This window comes from Oryx dammah, unplaced genomic scaffold (genome assembly GCF_014754425.2).
Source record: "Oryx dammah isolate SB20612 unplaced genomic scaffold, SCBI_Odam_1.1 HiC_scaffold_16, whole genome shotgun sequence".
In the NCBI taxonomy this organism is placed as follows: Eukaryota; Metazoa; Chordata; class Mammalia; order Artiodactyla; family Bovidae; genus Oryx; species Oryx dammah.
In genome coordinates, this window is record NW_024070200.1 from 14,078,510 (window position 1) to 14,093,370 (window position 14,861).

The 14,861-nt window shown below is 52.6% G+C and overlaps 1 protein-coding gene across 2 annotated transcripts in view; it reads left to right on the forward strand.

The window, feature by feature from the left end:
* Positions 1 to 14,861, forward strand: part of FRMD5 (FERM domain containing 5) — a 45,931-nt gene that overhangs the window by 25,898 nt on the left and 5,172 nt on the right. For both annotated transcript variants that reach the window (XM_040256643.1, XM_040256644.1), the window contains exons 7-12: positions 2,194 to 2,282; positions 5,255 to 5,318; positions 5,863 to 5,954; positions 8,542 to 8,616; positions 9,176 to 9,244; positions 10,116 to 10,222. In XM_040256643.1, coding sequence (XP_040112577.1) covers positions 2,194 to 2,282; positions 5,255 to 5,318; positions 5,863 to 5,954; positions 8,542 to 8,616; positions 9,176 to 9,244; positions 10,116 to 10,222 — 496 coding nt within the window. The remainder of the gene's footprint in view (positions 1 to 2,193; positions 2,283 to 5,254; positions 5,319 to 5,862; positions 5,955 to 8,541; positions 8,617 to 9,175; positions 9,245 to 10,115; positions 10,223 to 14,861) is intronic.

Sequence of the window (14,861 nt, forward strand, 5' to 3'; positions counted from 1 at the left end):
AGCTTTGTCTGCAGCTGTTGCATCAGAAGCAGTCTGGATAATTGCTCTCTTCAAATGAGAGGATGAATGGGGATATAGCACAGGTGCTATTATTATTTATTGGAATAAGTAATATTTACCGGCATTTAATCGGGGTTTCTTAGCATGTTTGCTCCCTGTTCCTAGTCAGCCAGTCTGGTCAGGAGAGACTGTTTCTAAGTCCAACACATCCTTCACTCGGAGGCCAGCCCTGGGGTATCTGGATGGTGCAGTGACCAGTGCCAACCAAGGAACCCAGCTCATGGGAGGACCTGCCCTTCCCTTCACTGCCACCACAGTCACCCGCACAGAGGTCTGACTCCTCCAGCCCGCCCAGTTAGTGCCGGGCCCCCAGCACACTCTGCATTGTGTGCGGTGCTGACGTTCAGCCGTTAGCTCCCACCACCAAGCCCTGGTGACAGGCAGGGGGAGGCCCAGCCCCATGGCCTCCCAGTATCTCCATTCAGGTTATTTTTAAACAGCTTTTTGCTGTGCCCATGGGTTGAATGATGCTGTGTTTGCAGCCAAGTGTTGGGGTCACAACAGACCGAGAGGAAAGGACAGTAACAGATGTACATTCATTCAAATGTGTGCAAAATGTACATTTGGTTTATTCCCTGGGTCCAGTGTTCACGCCTGTAACCCTGGCTCGAAAAGACAGTATTAAGGCAAAACTGTACTTTTTTCTTGAGGCAAGGCCCATGAGGCCCTGCAGAGGCCCCACTGTTCTCAGGACTGATCAGGCTGAAGGTCTGCACCAGTGAGGCAAAGCCGGAAGGTGGGAGAGGCTAGGAGAGCCCCGCAGCCACAGCCCCCATTTGCACGCATCATACCAGGGGCCCGACTCCGACCCTGTGGCACCATCTGAGTTGCGTCTCAGGTGAGTGTCCTGCAGTCCCATTCAGTCAGCATCCAGGCATGATTTCTGGCCCCCTGCACACCCTCACCCCCCAGCAGGACAGATGCTCACCTGTGGCCATTATTAGGAAGGAAGCGCCTCTGAGAGAATGTACTCCAGCATCCAGCATTCTGGGCCCTGTCCCAACCTCAAAAAGCCCTGGGCCTTCTGGAGCCCGTTTCCCAAGGGAGGGAACCAGGACCTACAGCTTCTGCTGCACCTTCTCCCCTTTCTGCCCAGCAGAGCCTCAAGCCTCGTGTTTACCAGCTAAAAGTGACAGGTGATCTCTTGGTTGGTTCAGGCAACACAGGGCTGGCAGTAACTGTTCCACTTGGCTGGTTGCTTCTTATATTTTCTTCAGCTAAACTTTCCTGAGGGAGTCCAGTGTGTTAGGCCGTCATGATACTGATTACTGCTATTCTCACTCACTCAGAGCTGCTTTCTCGAAATACAATTCACATATCAAAACAACCCATCTCTTTCAAAGCGTGCAGTTCGATGGTTTTTAGCCCGTTAACAGTTGTGAAACCGTCACAACGATTGAATTTTAGGGCATTTCCGTCATCCAAAGAAACCCTGTGCCTCTTAGCTGTCACTCCCCATCCCCATTTCCCTGCAGCCTCTGGCAACCGGAAACACACTTTCTGTCCGTGGATTTGCCTGGACGTGTCACATAAATGCCAGCGTATGCCGTGTGCTCTGTGATTACTGGCTTCTTTCACTTAGCACAGCGTTTCCAAGGTTCATCTGTTGTTCATTCCTTTTTGCTGCCAAGTAATATTCCATTGTACGGATGTGCCACATTTTGTTTATTCATCTGTCAGCTGATGGACACTGAGGTTATTTCCACTTTGCAGCTGCTATGAATAATCCTGCTCTGAATGTTCACGCACGAGTTTCTGTGTGAACGTATGTTTTCGGTTCTCTTGGGTACATAACCTAGGAGTGGAATTGCTCGGTCACACGGGAACTCCACATTTAACAATCTGAAGAACGCCCAAACTGCTTTCCAAAGTGACTGGACCATTTTACAATCCCCCCCAGCAATGTGTTCTCTGGATATTCGCAACAGCTTTCTAAGACTGGTATTATAATCTACAACTTAAATTAAGGCCACTGAGGCTCAGGAAAGGTAAGAAACTTGCCTGTTACTTTCAAATGCCAAGCTCTTCCCTCTGTGACCAGTTGCCAGCTATTAACCCTATATCCTCAGAGGACAGCTGTGCTCTTTTACCTCTATGCCTGCACCACCCTGATGAGAAATCTTTATGTTACAGGACGTATCAGGAAATGCTGCATTTCTGGCCTTCACTCCTTTTGGGTTTGTTGTTCTGCAAGGAAACAAGAGGGTCCACTTCATTAAATGGTGAGTATCTTCATTTCCAAAACAGGCTTTTTACCCCTCACCAGCTGGGGAGGGCTGTGGTTCCCATGTCCTTTGTCTGTGAGTGGGCGAGTTCTGGTTCTGAACCCTCTGCTAAGCCTTGCGTCCATAATGGTAACTGGTGAAGGTAGTGGTCTCTTCTAGGGATCCTGTTCTTCCAAAGGGGTGTTCCTGAGAGCCGTCAGCCTCTCCAGAGAGAGAAAAGGTGCGGATACCTGGTTCTCGTGTCGGATGAGAGGTCTAGAGCTGGACCCAGTGTCAGGGAAGCAAAGTTTCCGTGCGAACCGAGTCCTTGGGACTGACCTCCACTGGGCGCCATAGCATCTCAGGGAGGCTCACTTCTTACCCACTCTCCTAACAAAGGAGGGCTTGCAGTGACCCCTGGGGCAGACAGAAGTTACCCTGGTGCTCTGCAAAACACCCTCCTCAGACTGAACCCCTCAGTGGGCACTGCCTGTGGGACCAGATGCCGCTGTATCCCATCCCCTTTCAGGGCTTCGGGGTCCTCGGCCTCCGGAGGTCACATACCTACCCTCTGTCCCCTCCCACTCCTGTCTCCAGCGGGCAGGAGCCCCCGCTGCAGCTGCACTGACCGCTTCCTCCCTGCCCATCTGCCGGGGTCTGTTCTGCGGCAGGGCTCTGTGAGCTGAAGCCACAGACTGGTTGGTGGATGGACACATGGCTCTCTGAGACTCTTTTTCAGGCGCACGCAGACATCGTGCAGCCTCATCAGACCATGCTGCACAATCTCCTTGGCCCCTGCGACCCCTGACCCTCCCTTTAGGCTGAGAGATCTAAGCTGGTCTGCTTCTCAGGGGCTTGGACAAGCAGCTTTCCTTGGCCCAGCAGGGCTGGCCACGGAATCCCACTCCTGGCTCATCCCCGTGGCCTTCTCCAGAAAAGCTGGTGGGAAACCCAAGGGCAGAGCTCTCCCTGGCGAGCTTTCTGCTGGGGGTGCTGCAGGCCAGATACCCCCTTTCCAACCCTCATGACTTTTGTGAAGCTTGGAGACACAGTCATCATGAGAGTGCTCGCGAAACTGCTCCCCAGATGTGCCCAACCAGGCCGCGTTCCCCAGAAAACCCCTTCCCAGGGTGGGCCTGCTGCACTGTGCTAACTGGGGTGCACCCCAACACTCCCATTTGCCCGACCTTCCCAAGTTGGCCTCACTCACTCACTGCACTCTCTAGGTGAAGATGGTGAGGGTTCGGGGTCTTCTGTCCAACCAGATCTTTTCAGACATTGAGCAGAGTCAGGCACTGCTCTCCTCGTGAGGGGCACTTGCCGTGTGGAGCCTCTGGGTGGTCTGATGTTCCCAGAGCACCCGCATCCTGGCCACACTCCGACCAGGCCAGCTGTCACATGAGGCAACTGGTAGGGGACATTTTAGCTAAAAGCATGGAGGACTCGCCTGTTACGGGGGCTGGTGGTCCCTAAAGGACCCTCACCTTCCAGAAGCCCTACTGCAGCTCTCCAGGCTGCCCCAGACCCTCTTCCTTCTCTGGCTTCTCTCACAGCCCATTTCTTCGAAAGGCTCTTCATCTCTCTCAACGTCAGAGTAACAGATGTCAACTTCAATCTGACTCCCAACAGAAAATTTTCTACTTTCTTACCTTGCTTGTTGAAGCCAAGATGATCCATGTGCTTATGTTATCAATCGATTGATAAGTACGGTATTCTGTACGTGTGTGAGAGGTGGATTGCCTGGGAGGGAGCCTTACAGGGAAGGAACCCCACGTGACTCATATGAGCTCGGAACAGGTGGCCAGAGGTGCGAGCTCTCATTCTGACCCGGCAGTGGCTTCCAGGGAACAAGTGGCCTTCCTCTGCCCCACGAGTTTTGTCCAGGAGTAAGCCGGGTACACTGTTCTCACCACCTTTCTGCTGCCTTTCTAGGATGTTGAGGAAAGCTCCCTAGAAATCGCAAAGAGGAAGAAGCCAAGTGGAGGCAGATATGCATGGTCAGACCTCCCTGCGGCGGGGAGAGGGTAGAAAAATAAAGACTCTGCCCCAGTGAGGTAGGAGGGGGCCTTCGGGCTCCACAGGGAAGCTGTCAGGCAGATCAGTGGAAGGGAAGGTGAGGCCTCGGTCAACGCGGAGGCCTGGTCCTCTGGCTCTCAGGGACAACCACCTAAGCTAAGACCCCGGTCCGTTTTTCCACTTTGTAAATGTCACCAAGGCTGAGAGCAGGATGTGGAGGTGAGGTCGAAGCCGTGCCATGTACAGTAACCATGTCACTTCTTCTGATTTGTGTCTGTCCTGCGGGCGATGTACCCCAGTATCCTGTTTGCCTCTTTTACTGCAGCCATTCACTGGGCTGGTGGCTTCAAGGATTTTTCTACACAAACCCCTAAGCCCCTTTCCTGGTCAGTACGCTGCATGACTGTTCCATGTAATCTGTCCTCTCTCTGGTATGTTGCCCTGCCCCCTCCCCGAGATCGTCTGACATTTGTCTGCATTAGACTGCATTCTCCATCCAGTGGCACCGTCACCTGAAAAGACTCAGCTCCCTCAGAACCCGGTTGCATTGTTTCTCATTATTTGCTGTATCTTGAACTTTGGCCTCATCAGCTACCTGTGGCGTCTTACATTTGACAGTCCCATCTACATAATGCACCTGTGTTATGAACCAAATCCTGAAATGGCCCAGGACCACTCTACCTAGACTCACTGCCCGTGCAGACGTTTCCCTTTTACAGCCACTGTTGATGAGCCCGAAATCCTCCTATCACCCTATTATGATAGAGTGATTGACCAGAAAACTGTGGATTGAACTGTTTCAGCAACTGTTCTCTAAGGCCCCTGCGCTGCTGTCTTGTTTCGGTTCTAGTTTTGGCTAAAACTGTGTCTGTGCCTGGAGCCCCTTCCAGTCGGGGTGGGCTGTGCATCTACGAGACTTAGCTGTGAACAGGCAGCCCACAGCGAGCTGACAGGCGCTCTCTTTGTGCTTCTAGGAATGAGGTGACCAAGCTGAAATTTGAAGGAAAGACCTTTTATTTATACGTAAGTCAGAAAGAGGTGAGTGCTTGTTTCTTTCTCTTCAGGGAGGGCTGGGGCTGAACCAAGGTGGTCCACCAAGGTAGAGCTAAGCCCCCTGCAGGCTAAGTCAGGAGCAAGGGCAAGATATGGAGGTGAGGAATGGAGGTGGCTAGGCCCTGGAGCACAGGGACTTCATCAGGGATGCTGGTGACCTCTAAGGTTCCATACCTCCGGAAGGTACAAAGTAAGATTCTTTTGCTTCCATATGAAAATTCCAGGAAGATAATAAATAACCCCCCAAAAGAAGAAAATTCCAGATGAGACTGCCACTTTCTCTGGGGAGGGCTCATCTTGTTCACGCTAGGCCAGCGGAGACTCACTCCGATGGGACCCGACTGCCAGGTGTGCCCTTGCACACTGACCTGAGCTCTGCCCATGGGTGCTGAGGCTTCTCTCCCCACCTGAAGCTGGTCCCTGGGAGCGGTAGGGAACCCTCAGACAGCCCCAGGGTCAGTGTCCTGGCCCACTTCACCCTTCGCGTCTCCATCCACACTCAGCTGTTCCTATGTGGGATTTTTTGTAGGAAAAGAAAATTATTCTCACATATTTTGCTCCAACTCCAGAAGCCTGCAAGCACCTCTGGAAATGTGGAATCGAGAACCAAGCCTTCTACAAGTGAGTGGATACCTGGGGTGGGGACTGCCTTGATCAGGGCCAGAGTCAGAATCAACTTTTAGAGCAGTGATGGGCAGGAAACCAAGAAACCGACAAAGGCGAACACGAGATGACAAAGCTGGGCTTCCTTATAAAACCCAGAGTCTTTCCAGGTGACTGTACCGGCTGGAGGGTCAAAGCTGAGGTCTGGGAAAGTGCCTCAGCAGAGCTGCCCAAATGATGTCCTTGGACAGCCGCCTGCCCCACCATCCCCGTGGCAGAGCACTTCTGTGTTTTCCTAGGGGAAGGCTTGGGCCAGAGAAAGCCCATGGGTATCTGACTGTAAGCTAGCCCTGTGGAGCCATTCAGAGGCCTGGGCGGCCCAGAATACAAGAGCTCCATGAAGGAGCAATCACAACCCAGAACAGTTTCCTAAGTCTTGGAGAAACTCTGGGGCCCACTCCCCAGTGGGTGGCCTGCTGCTGAGCTGGAGTTGATGCCCAGCCCTTCCTGGTGTGTCACTGACAGAGATGTTGCCAGTGACAGGCCAAATACCCAGGAGCCCAGTGTTGGGGTAGCTGGAGGGAGCAAGAACTTGTCTGTTACTGAGATACCAGCTTTGGGTCAAAGGCAGGAGCACAGCTTACCAAATGATTTTGTCAAGTTATACTGAGGCTTTTGTGCCCAGTTTTAAGAAAGTGGTTATAAAAGCATCAGGAAGCAAAGAAATAGCCCATCAAGAAACTGAGGTGATGCCAGAAAAAGTATGTTTCGCTAAAACTCTTGGTCTTGTTTTTAAAACAGAATGTAATGATTTATCCCTTAATAAGCTGCATCTTGATCAGAACAACAAAGACGGAATGTGTAGTATTTACGTCCTCTGACAGGCCATAGTTCTCCCTGTCAGGGGAAGGGGGCTGGAGGGGGTCAGGGGGCCCCATCCCCGCCACTCCAAGGACTCTGCTGCCTGCTGTGGGATGTCTCCTCCCTGTTACCAGGGCCCGAGGCTGTTCCTTGGGCAGGTTTTCTGAGCTGTGTAATGACTTCTGTGCATTTGATAGCAGAATTGGGGGGAGGAACTGAATTTGCAGCCTGAACTCTCACCTGAGTGGGCTTCTTTCTTCTCATGGAGAAGGCACGTGAAGACTTTGATGTGGTCCCATTTCCCTCCTATTCAATCCCTGGCTGTCCAAGGAAAGCCAGGAGAACGTCTCAGCATCGTTTTTGGAGGCCTGCCTTTGCTTTTCCCTCTGTGCCATGGTCTGAACCTGTGACCAAACTCAGTTTCTGAGTCTTTCGTGAATTGATCCCCACACCCTGACAGCACCCACAGTGGAAACCAGGGCTGCTTGGCACTGTTTTCCACTGACTACAGACTAAGTATAGAAGCCTGCATCCTGGGTCCAATCCCCACCTGTGCCAGTCTCTAGCAAGAGCCGCTCTGGCCTCACTCAGCATCTGCCATGAGCTCAGATCCCTGCCTTGCGTCTGGCCTAGGGTTTTACAAGGTGCTGGGTCAGACTCAAGAATGTGCTCAGATAAAAATATAACTACGTTTCTGACACGTATTAAATATTTTGAAGCAAAAAAAAAAAAAAAATGTGCTTATGCAGGAGGGCAGGTAGGCTCAGAGGCTCGTGGAGCCCTGACACAGGTGGGGATGGTGTCCCCAGGAACTGCTGTTCCTGGATATAGGGATGCCTCCCTAAATGTTTGCTGACCACTCAGGACAGAGACTTTGGACCAGATGGGTTCCCAGCTGGGTTAGTATGACATGCACCCAGGGCATGTTGTGGGTGGAGTTGGGTCTTAGGAGATTCAATCTGGGGAGCTCTGCCCAAGCTTCCTTGTCTAAGTGTGAGAGGACTAAAGAGGTCACAGAGGTCACTCAAGAGGATAGATAGGCTGTCCAGAGTCTCCGCCTCAACTGTCCACAGCGTCGGCAGTGGTGTTAATAGGTATTCTGAGAGAGGGCAAATGGGTCCGAGTTCAAATAAATGATGGAACTTGTACTAAAGTTCAGCTAGTTTCTTCATTTCAGGGCTTTTCAGTCTCTAAAGTGATACCACACTGTAGGTTCTCTCCAAGGAGGAGACAGAATAGGAAGTCAGACTCTCCTCTCTTCTCCACCCACAGTTACTCAGATATCCACATGGACTCTCAGATGCTGGGTCTGGAAGGGACTCCTGAGGTCAAGCAGTCCCAGCTCCACTCTTTTATAGAGAAGAATGGGAGAGGAAAGAGACACTTGCCCAGGGACACTGCTAACCAGAGGCCTGGCTGAGATTCAGCGGGTGGCATTCTCTTACTCAGCCAGCCCCTGGCCCTAATGTTTATTCTCTTGGTCCCCCTGGGGAGCCCCAGCCGGCACTCCTGAGGAGCCCATACACTCCTGATATGGAAGCAGGTTGCAGCCTGCCCGCCCCCAGCACTGAGGCCCAGAGTGTGGCCCTCAGGGGCTAATGGAAAGTCAGAGACAAGCGGGGCTGTGAAGGGCCTTTTCCCAAAGGGTTTCCTCAAGTAGGCTTTGGAAGGAGCTGGGGGTGCGCTGCCTTAGGCTGTAAGGCCTCGCAGGCCATCTGTCACACTGGACTTTGCCTTGCTGCAGGCTGGAGAAGTCAAGCCAAGTGCGCACAGTGTCCAGCAGCAATTTATTCTTTAAAGGGAGCCGGTTCCGATACAGGTAAATAGTGACAGTAAGTAACCACTACGGACCTATTTTCAGACCCTTCCCTGGAGCACAGTGGCTCGGTGGTCCTTACCCTTGAGAACAGAGATGCTGGGAACCTCCAGAAAAGCCTGTGGTTTCCATCTGGTTCTCCTATCTCCTAAGCCTTTGACTATTTCCTTCTCTGCAGCTGTTTGCCTGTAGGGCTTGACAATATGTATCTTCTCCTCCTGCTCTTACAAAAGCAGCAAAATAAGAACTGTAACAGTGATGCCTCTCATTTTTGTCTAAAGATCTTTTTTTTGAGGCAATATTTTTAGAACATGCTGGACAATGAAGAATCATTCTTAAATGAGAACGGAAGATCCCAAAGACTCCAGATAGAGAGCTGTCAGGATGCCTGAGGGCTCTTTACCCCCACAAGCAAGCCCTTCTCAGTGGCCTGAACATTGGGATGGGGTAGGCCAAAGAGGCTACTTCCCAGTGCAGCCAGAGTTATCTGAGATCTTAGAGAGGAGCGCGTCCTGGAACACTGTCTCACTTCCTGCTGCGTGTTTTATTTTACTACTTACAGCGGCCGAGTTGCAAAAGAAGTAATGGAGTCTAGTGCCAAGATCAAGCGGGAGCCGCCAGAAATACACAGGTAGGCTGCCAGGGGCTTACCCCCAGCCAGGTCCCAGGTCAGATCTCAGGATCTTAAGTTGAGCGCTATGAAGATTCTGGCCATGACAGCTCCTAAACCAGGCAGGAAGCTGAAGAGACCAGTCTCGCCAAAGGCCTGGGGAACAGACTGACCCTGGGTCCCTGAGCCCTGATGGAGAATGAGGGCAGGTGGGTGAATGCAGCCAAGACAATAGATGGGACCCAGGAGCCGCCTTCCTGGGTAATTCTCTATGTCATCCCAAGTCCTCAAATTAGTCACAGACCTCAGAGGACACGCCCAAGCAGCAAGATTTCATGGGTTCTGTAACCAGTCCATGAAAGGAAGTCAGTCACACTAGGTCTGAAAGAGTTTCAGGATCCGTGCTTTATGTGTAAGTGTAAATCAGGCATGTCCAGGAGTCCATCTCCTAGAACCTGACGAGACGATTGGCTAAGGGGGCTGGGTTGCCGCCAGCCTGACCTCTGCGAATGGGAGAGGTCATTACTCCTGTCTTCACACGGAGCTGCAGCCACCAGCAGCCCCTGTGGGAAGTCAGGAGAGGCTGCAGAATCGGTCTTTGGCACATTCTTAAGAGTGCCGCATATCCTGGGCTCTACCTCCCTGACAGTCCTGCCCAGGGACTGGTGGCACCGTTGCCACAAGAAAGAAAGGTTCTGGTGGGTCTGGGATGTTAGGAGGTTGACAGGTTTGAAGTAGTATCTCTGACTGGGATCCAAGGACTAAAGGCAATAATGATTTTAAAAAACAAAACTTAACACAGCCAGGCAATTCTATGTAACTAGAATACAACTAGTCAACTCTACATCTGTCTGTGCACTGAGTCAAGAGTTCTCTTTTTCTTTAACCTCAGAGCGGGGATGGTCCCCAGCCGCAGCTGTCCCTCCATAACCCACGGCCCAAGGCTAAGCAGTGTCCCCAGGACCCGCAGGAGAGCTGTTCACATCTCCATCATGGAAGGTGAGCCCAAGCTCTGGAGGTGACCCAGGGTCCCTCCATGTTGCAGGCTTTCACTTATGTTCCAGATCTGATACCCGGTCTCTACAGCCTAAAGGATCAAGGTGGGTGAGGCAGTTCACCAGGAAATGAAAACCCGTTTGCATGGTCCTGAAGCATTCCAGTAGCTGCCACCACCTCTCCTTGTGTAGAAATCTGTCCTCTTGGTGGAGGCAGGAAGAAAGACAAAGTCTATGTATCTTCACCAGACACCCCAGTAGCTGAGGCTAATACCCCTCCAGTCTCTGGACTGTTAATATCGTGAGGAAACTCTAGGACTCTTGCTCTCAGCTGTGGTTACTGACCCGGGTTGCCCCACAGGCCTGATACAGGTATAAAGTTGAGTGCTTTCCTTCCTGAAGATGATGTTTTGTAGGCCTCAGAAGGTCTTGAGGACCAGGACACAGAATATGACTGCTTCATACCTCTCTGTCCTGGAGGCTGGGGAGGGAAGGCCCTCTGCCCTTTCTGTGGGAACACTGTTTGTTAATGAAAATGGAGAATCCCTTAGGTTAGGAGGGACATTGTTCTGCTGCTCCTCTGGGAGGATCCCTGGCTTGTGCTTAAAATTTAATGATGTGCCAGTGACTGCATCACCGAGTATGGCGCAGAACTACAAATAGGCTAGGGGTTAAGAACCCTGGCGGGGCAACCACCATCAACTGCCTTAATTATGGGAGTACCATAGTGCTCCATTTATAAAACTCCATGGGGCTGTGAAGAAGCTGGTGTTTGTGCAAGTACTTTTCTTTAGTATTTTATGATTTTTGGTGGTACCAGATCTTCCTTGTTGCGTGCGGGCTTTCTCCAGTTGTGGCAGTGCTCGAGCACCTCCCTGTGGTGGTCTCCTGTTGTGGAGCACAGGTTTAGTTGCTCTGAGGCATGTGGGATCTTCCCAGACGAGGGATCGAACCCATGGCCCCTGCGTTGGCAGGCGGATTCTCAGGCACTGGACCACCAGGGAAGTCCCTGTGCAAGTACTTTAAAGAGATGAAAGCACTGACTGGGCAGCAGCAAGCACAGTGCAAAGAGCCCTGGTCTGGACATAAAGATGAGGGAGCTTTGCCGTGCATTTTCTGGGGCAGCTTGCTTAACCTCTTTAAGGCTGTTGACCCCACTGTAGAGGGGGGGTGGGTGTCGGGGGTGGGGTGGCCTTGTAAACTGCCAAGCATAACTGTGATGCAACGTATGGATTGCTGAGTTTTGGCTGTCATCAGACACTGCCCCCAGGTTTTCCCTCCTATCTGCCTCTTTAGTGGAGAACTGAGCCTGGCTCTCTTATTCTGGGATGTACATCTCAGGAAAGTGGAATGTCCTCTCATCTTTTGAGGATACATATCTTCATCCTCTCTCTGAGGCCCTTCTTGCCATCAGGTCCATCCCAGGACTCCTGCAGGAAGTCGGGACAGCTGTCCTCCCAGAGAGAAGGGCACCCCCAGGGGGAGCTGGCACTAATACAGGTATCACAGAGCAGCCTCGGGCATTACTGCTCCCCAGTATAGGGAAGCATATCAAGAAAACCAGCATTCCCAGAAGAGGGAAGACTGGGGCCATCCAGGTGGAGACAGAAGTCAGCAGGAGTAGCTGCAAGCAGGGTTAGCAACACCCCAGGGGTGGCGACACTGTTCTCAAGCTTCCCCAAGATGAGCAATGGGACCGCCTCGGCTCCCAGCCAGCGCTGGCTCTGCCTTCAGCCTCCTCCCATCATAGCAGCAGTAAGCTCCTCAACATCCAGAAGTCACCTGCGCTTGCAGAATGGCCAAGGAGGATGCAGAGGGCTGTTAGAGCAGAGAACCCCCTCTCCCCGCAGGGCAAGGGCCTGGCCTCAAAAGCTCAGCCTCAGAACTTGACACCTGGCAGATGACAGCCCAGCAGGCCTCCATCCCAGTGCTTCTCCCCAAGCCACCCTGCTCCTCACACCTCGGGGCCCATTTAGACCCAGGAGGGAGTAGGCAGCTCAGAACTGCCCCAGCAGGAATAAACTCACAGGCAGAATGAAAGTGAGGGTGAGAAGAGGCAGATGGACATCTGCCTTGGAAAAAAGACAAGACTTGAGCAGTTAAGTGGCTCTTACCAGTGCGTGCTTAGTTGCTTCAGTCGTGTCCGACTCTCTGCGACCCTATGGACCATGGCCTTCCAGGCTCCTCTGTCCATGGGGTTCTCCAGGCGAGAATACTGGAGTGGGTTGCCATTTCCTTCTCCAGAGGATCCTCCTGACCCAGGGATCAAACCCAGGTCTCTCATGTCTCCTGCACTGGCACTGGTTCTTTACCCCCTGGGAAGCCCAGAAAGTAAATGGCTTCTTAAACAGAGTCGAAGAGAGGTAATGTGCCACGTGCTTAGTCACTCGGTGACGTCTGACTCTTTGCAACCCCATGGACTAGCGCCCGACCCAGGGATCGAACCCACATCTCATGTTTCCTGCACTGGCAGGCAGATTCTTTACCACTGTGCCACCTAGGAAGTACAGGGGTCAGGAAGCCTAGTGAAATAAAGAATGGATCATTGCAGGAGGAGAGAGTTCAGCTGCATCATCTCTGAGGGGAGGTTTTGCCTTTAAAGCCCCTAACATGGCTGATCCCCACTGTCCACCCAACCAGGCAGGGAAGGGTGGGAGGGGCGTGATGGGGGCCTCAGAGGAAGGCCACAAACCATCACCACTCCCAGGAAGTTACGGGCATTTGAAATGTGTTCATGCTCCATCAGGGGTTGTCCTTCCTGTAGTCCATACACCATAGAAATTGTTATCACAGAAACCATTTGCCTTTTCCAGGGGAAAGCTTTGTTTTTCTCCAAAAATGGGGGTAAACTGCAAAAACGTTAACATTACAGTTTGAATAAAACCCTGTAATCTCACTGAACTTTAAACAGAAGCCTGCACTGGTTGGCCCTGCCCTCTGCTCTCAGGGATGCCAAGATAACACGTTAGCACAGGCCTGACCCAGAGAGGTCACTCAGGTATGTCCATTCCCATCACTCACTGTACCCCCGGGAGCACCAGTCAGCAACCAGACTGCACAGAGCCCAGCGGAGGAGAGGGCCCATTTCCAGCCGCAGAGCCCCTTCCTCACCCATCAGAGCCTCACACCATAAGGGCCCTGCCTCTGCGGCTTCACAGCCTGAGTTTTCTGGGGGCAGTCCCGCTTCCTCTCCCCTCTGGCATCAACCCTCTCCTCTCGGTCCCTAACCCTCTGAGAGGCCTGGGGCCCTGATAACGGGCCTCAGGGAACCAGCTCTACAGGCTGGGAAAACATTACTTTTTATGGGTCTAAGTGCTTCTAACTGAATCCAGGGCCCTGATAAGCTTGGCCTCTCAGAGCCGCTCTGCTGTCTCCAGCACGGGAGGCACTGTGAAGGGGCTGCCGTGGCGTGTGACCAGTGAAAAAGCCTGCGTCCCTGGTTGGGTTTCCATCCGTGCCCCCTGCACCTTCTCTTCCTGGCCGGTCCCATGAGGAGACCAGCTGGTTTCCACTGAAGACGTGCCTGCCTTCCTGGGTCACCATGGGGAAGAGCCTGATTAAGATTCACACGCGAGTCCGAGTTCAGCTCCGGCTAACTAATCACTGCCTCCGGCCCCTGAGCGTGCGCATCCTGAGGCTGGGGCCCCGGCTTCAGGGGAGGCTCCTGACCGCTGTGCCCCCCAGCCCACCGGGAGCCAACTCCAGGCAAGGCGATCAGCTGGAGCACCTCCAAGGTAAAGAGACACCCTCTATCTTGCTGTGCCGCCCACCTGAGCCATCCCAGAACTACAGGTTTGAGGCAAGTGATGATTTCTACTGAAACCTGAAGCTCTGTACAGGACTAACGTGGCATAGGAGTGATGGTTTAAGATCGCCTTACAGGTGATCTGAGAGTGGGTGGCCATTCCCTTCTCCAGGGAGCAAACCTGGGTCTCCTGCATTGCAGGTGGAATCTTTACCGTCTGAGCCACCAGGGAAGCCTGCTGTTGGGGGAATAGAAGACTAATATTTACTGAAGAACTCTGTCTGTCGGACGCTGTCCTTTGGGGAAAAAGGCATGTGTAGCCAGTATCTTGCTTACTGAGAGCACCGACAACTCAGATGATGCGGCTTCTGGCTTCTGCAGTCCCTCCCAGTGTGCTTTCTCATGTCACAGCCTTTGCCTCTCACCTTCCCCAGCAAGCTTAGAGCTGAATTGTAGGCCAAGCTGAGATTGCAGTGAAGTGGCCTCTGGCAGCTAATCTGGTCATATGCTGGAAAGTCTGCCATCAGAGCTGTCCTTGTGAGGTGCAAGGGAGAGGAGGCCCCAGAGAACAGAGAGCCACAGAGGGTTTGGGAAGGAGCTGAGCCAGCCCCATGTGCAGTCAGGGCCTGAAGAGGCTTCTGTTCATCAGGAGCCCACTTCACACTCGCAGGCACGTGTTTCTCCTGTTACACGTGCAGCGGGGGCAGAAGGGAGGAACCGAGAGCAGAGGAGCATCAAAGGCGCTGCAACAAGGGACAGGTGCTTAATTTTACCTTCTTTCATGACGGTTTCTTGGGCAACTTAAATCTAAGGCAGGTGCAGGCTGTTCACTTAATTCATCCTGGCCCGCTGTTCCGCTCCCCGGAATCCAGCTGGTGGTCGTTAGCACCGTGGAGTG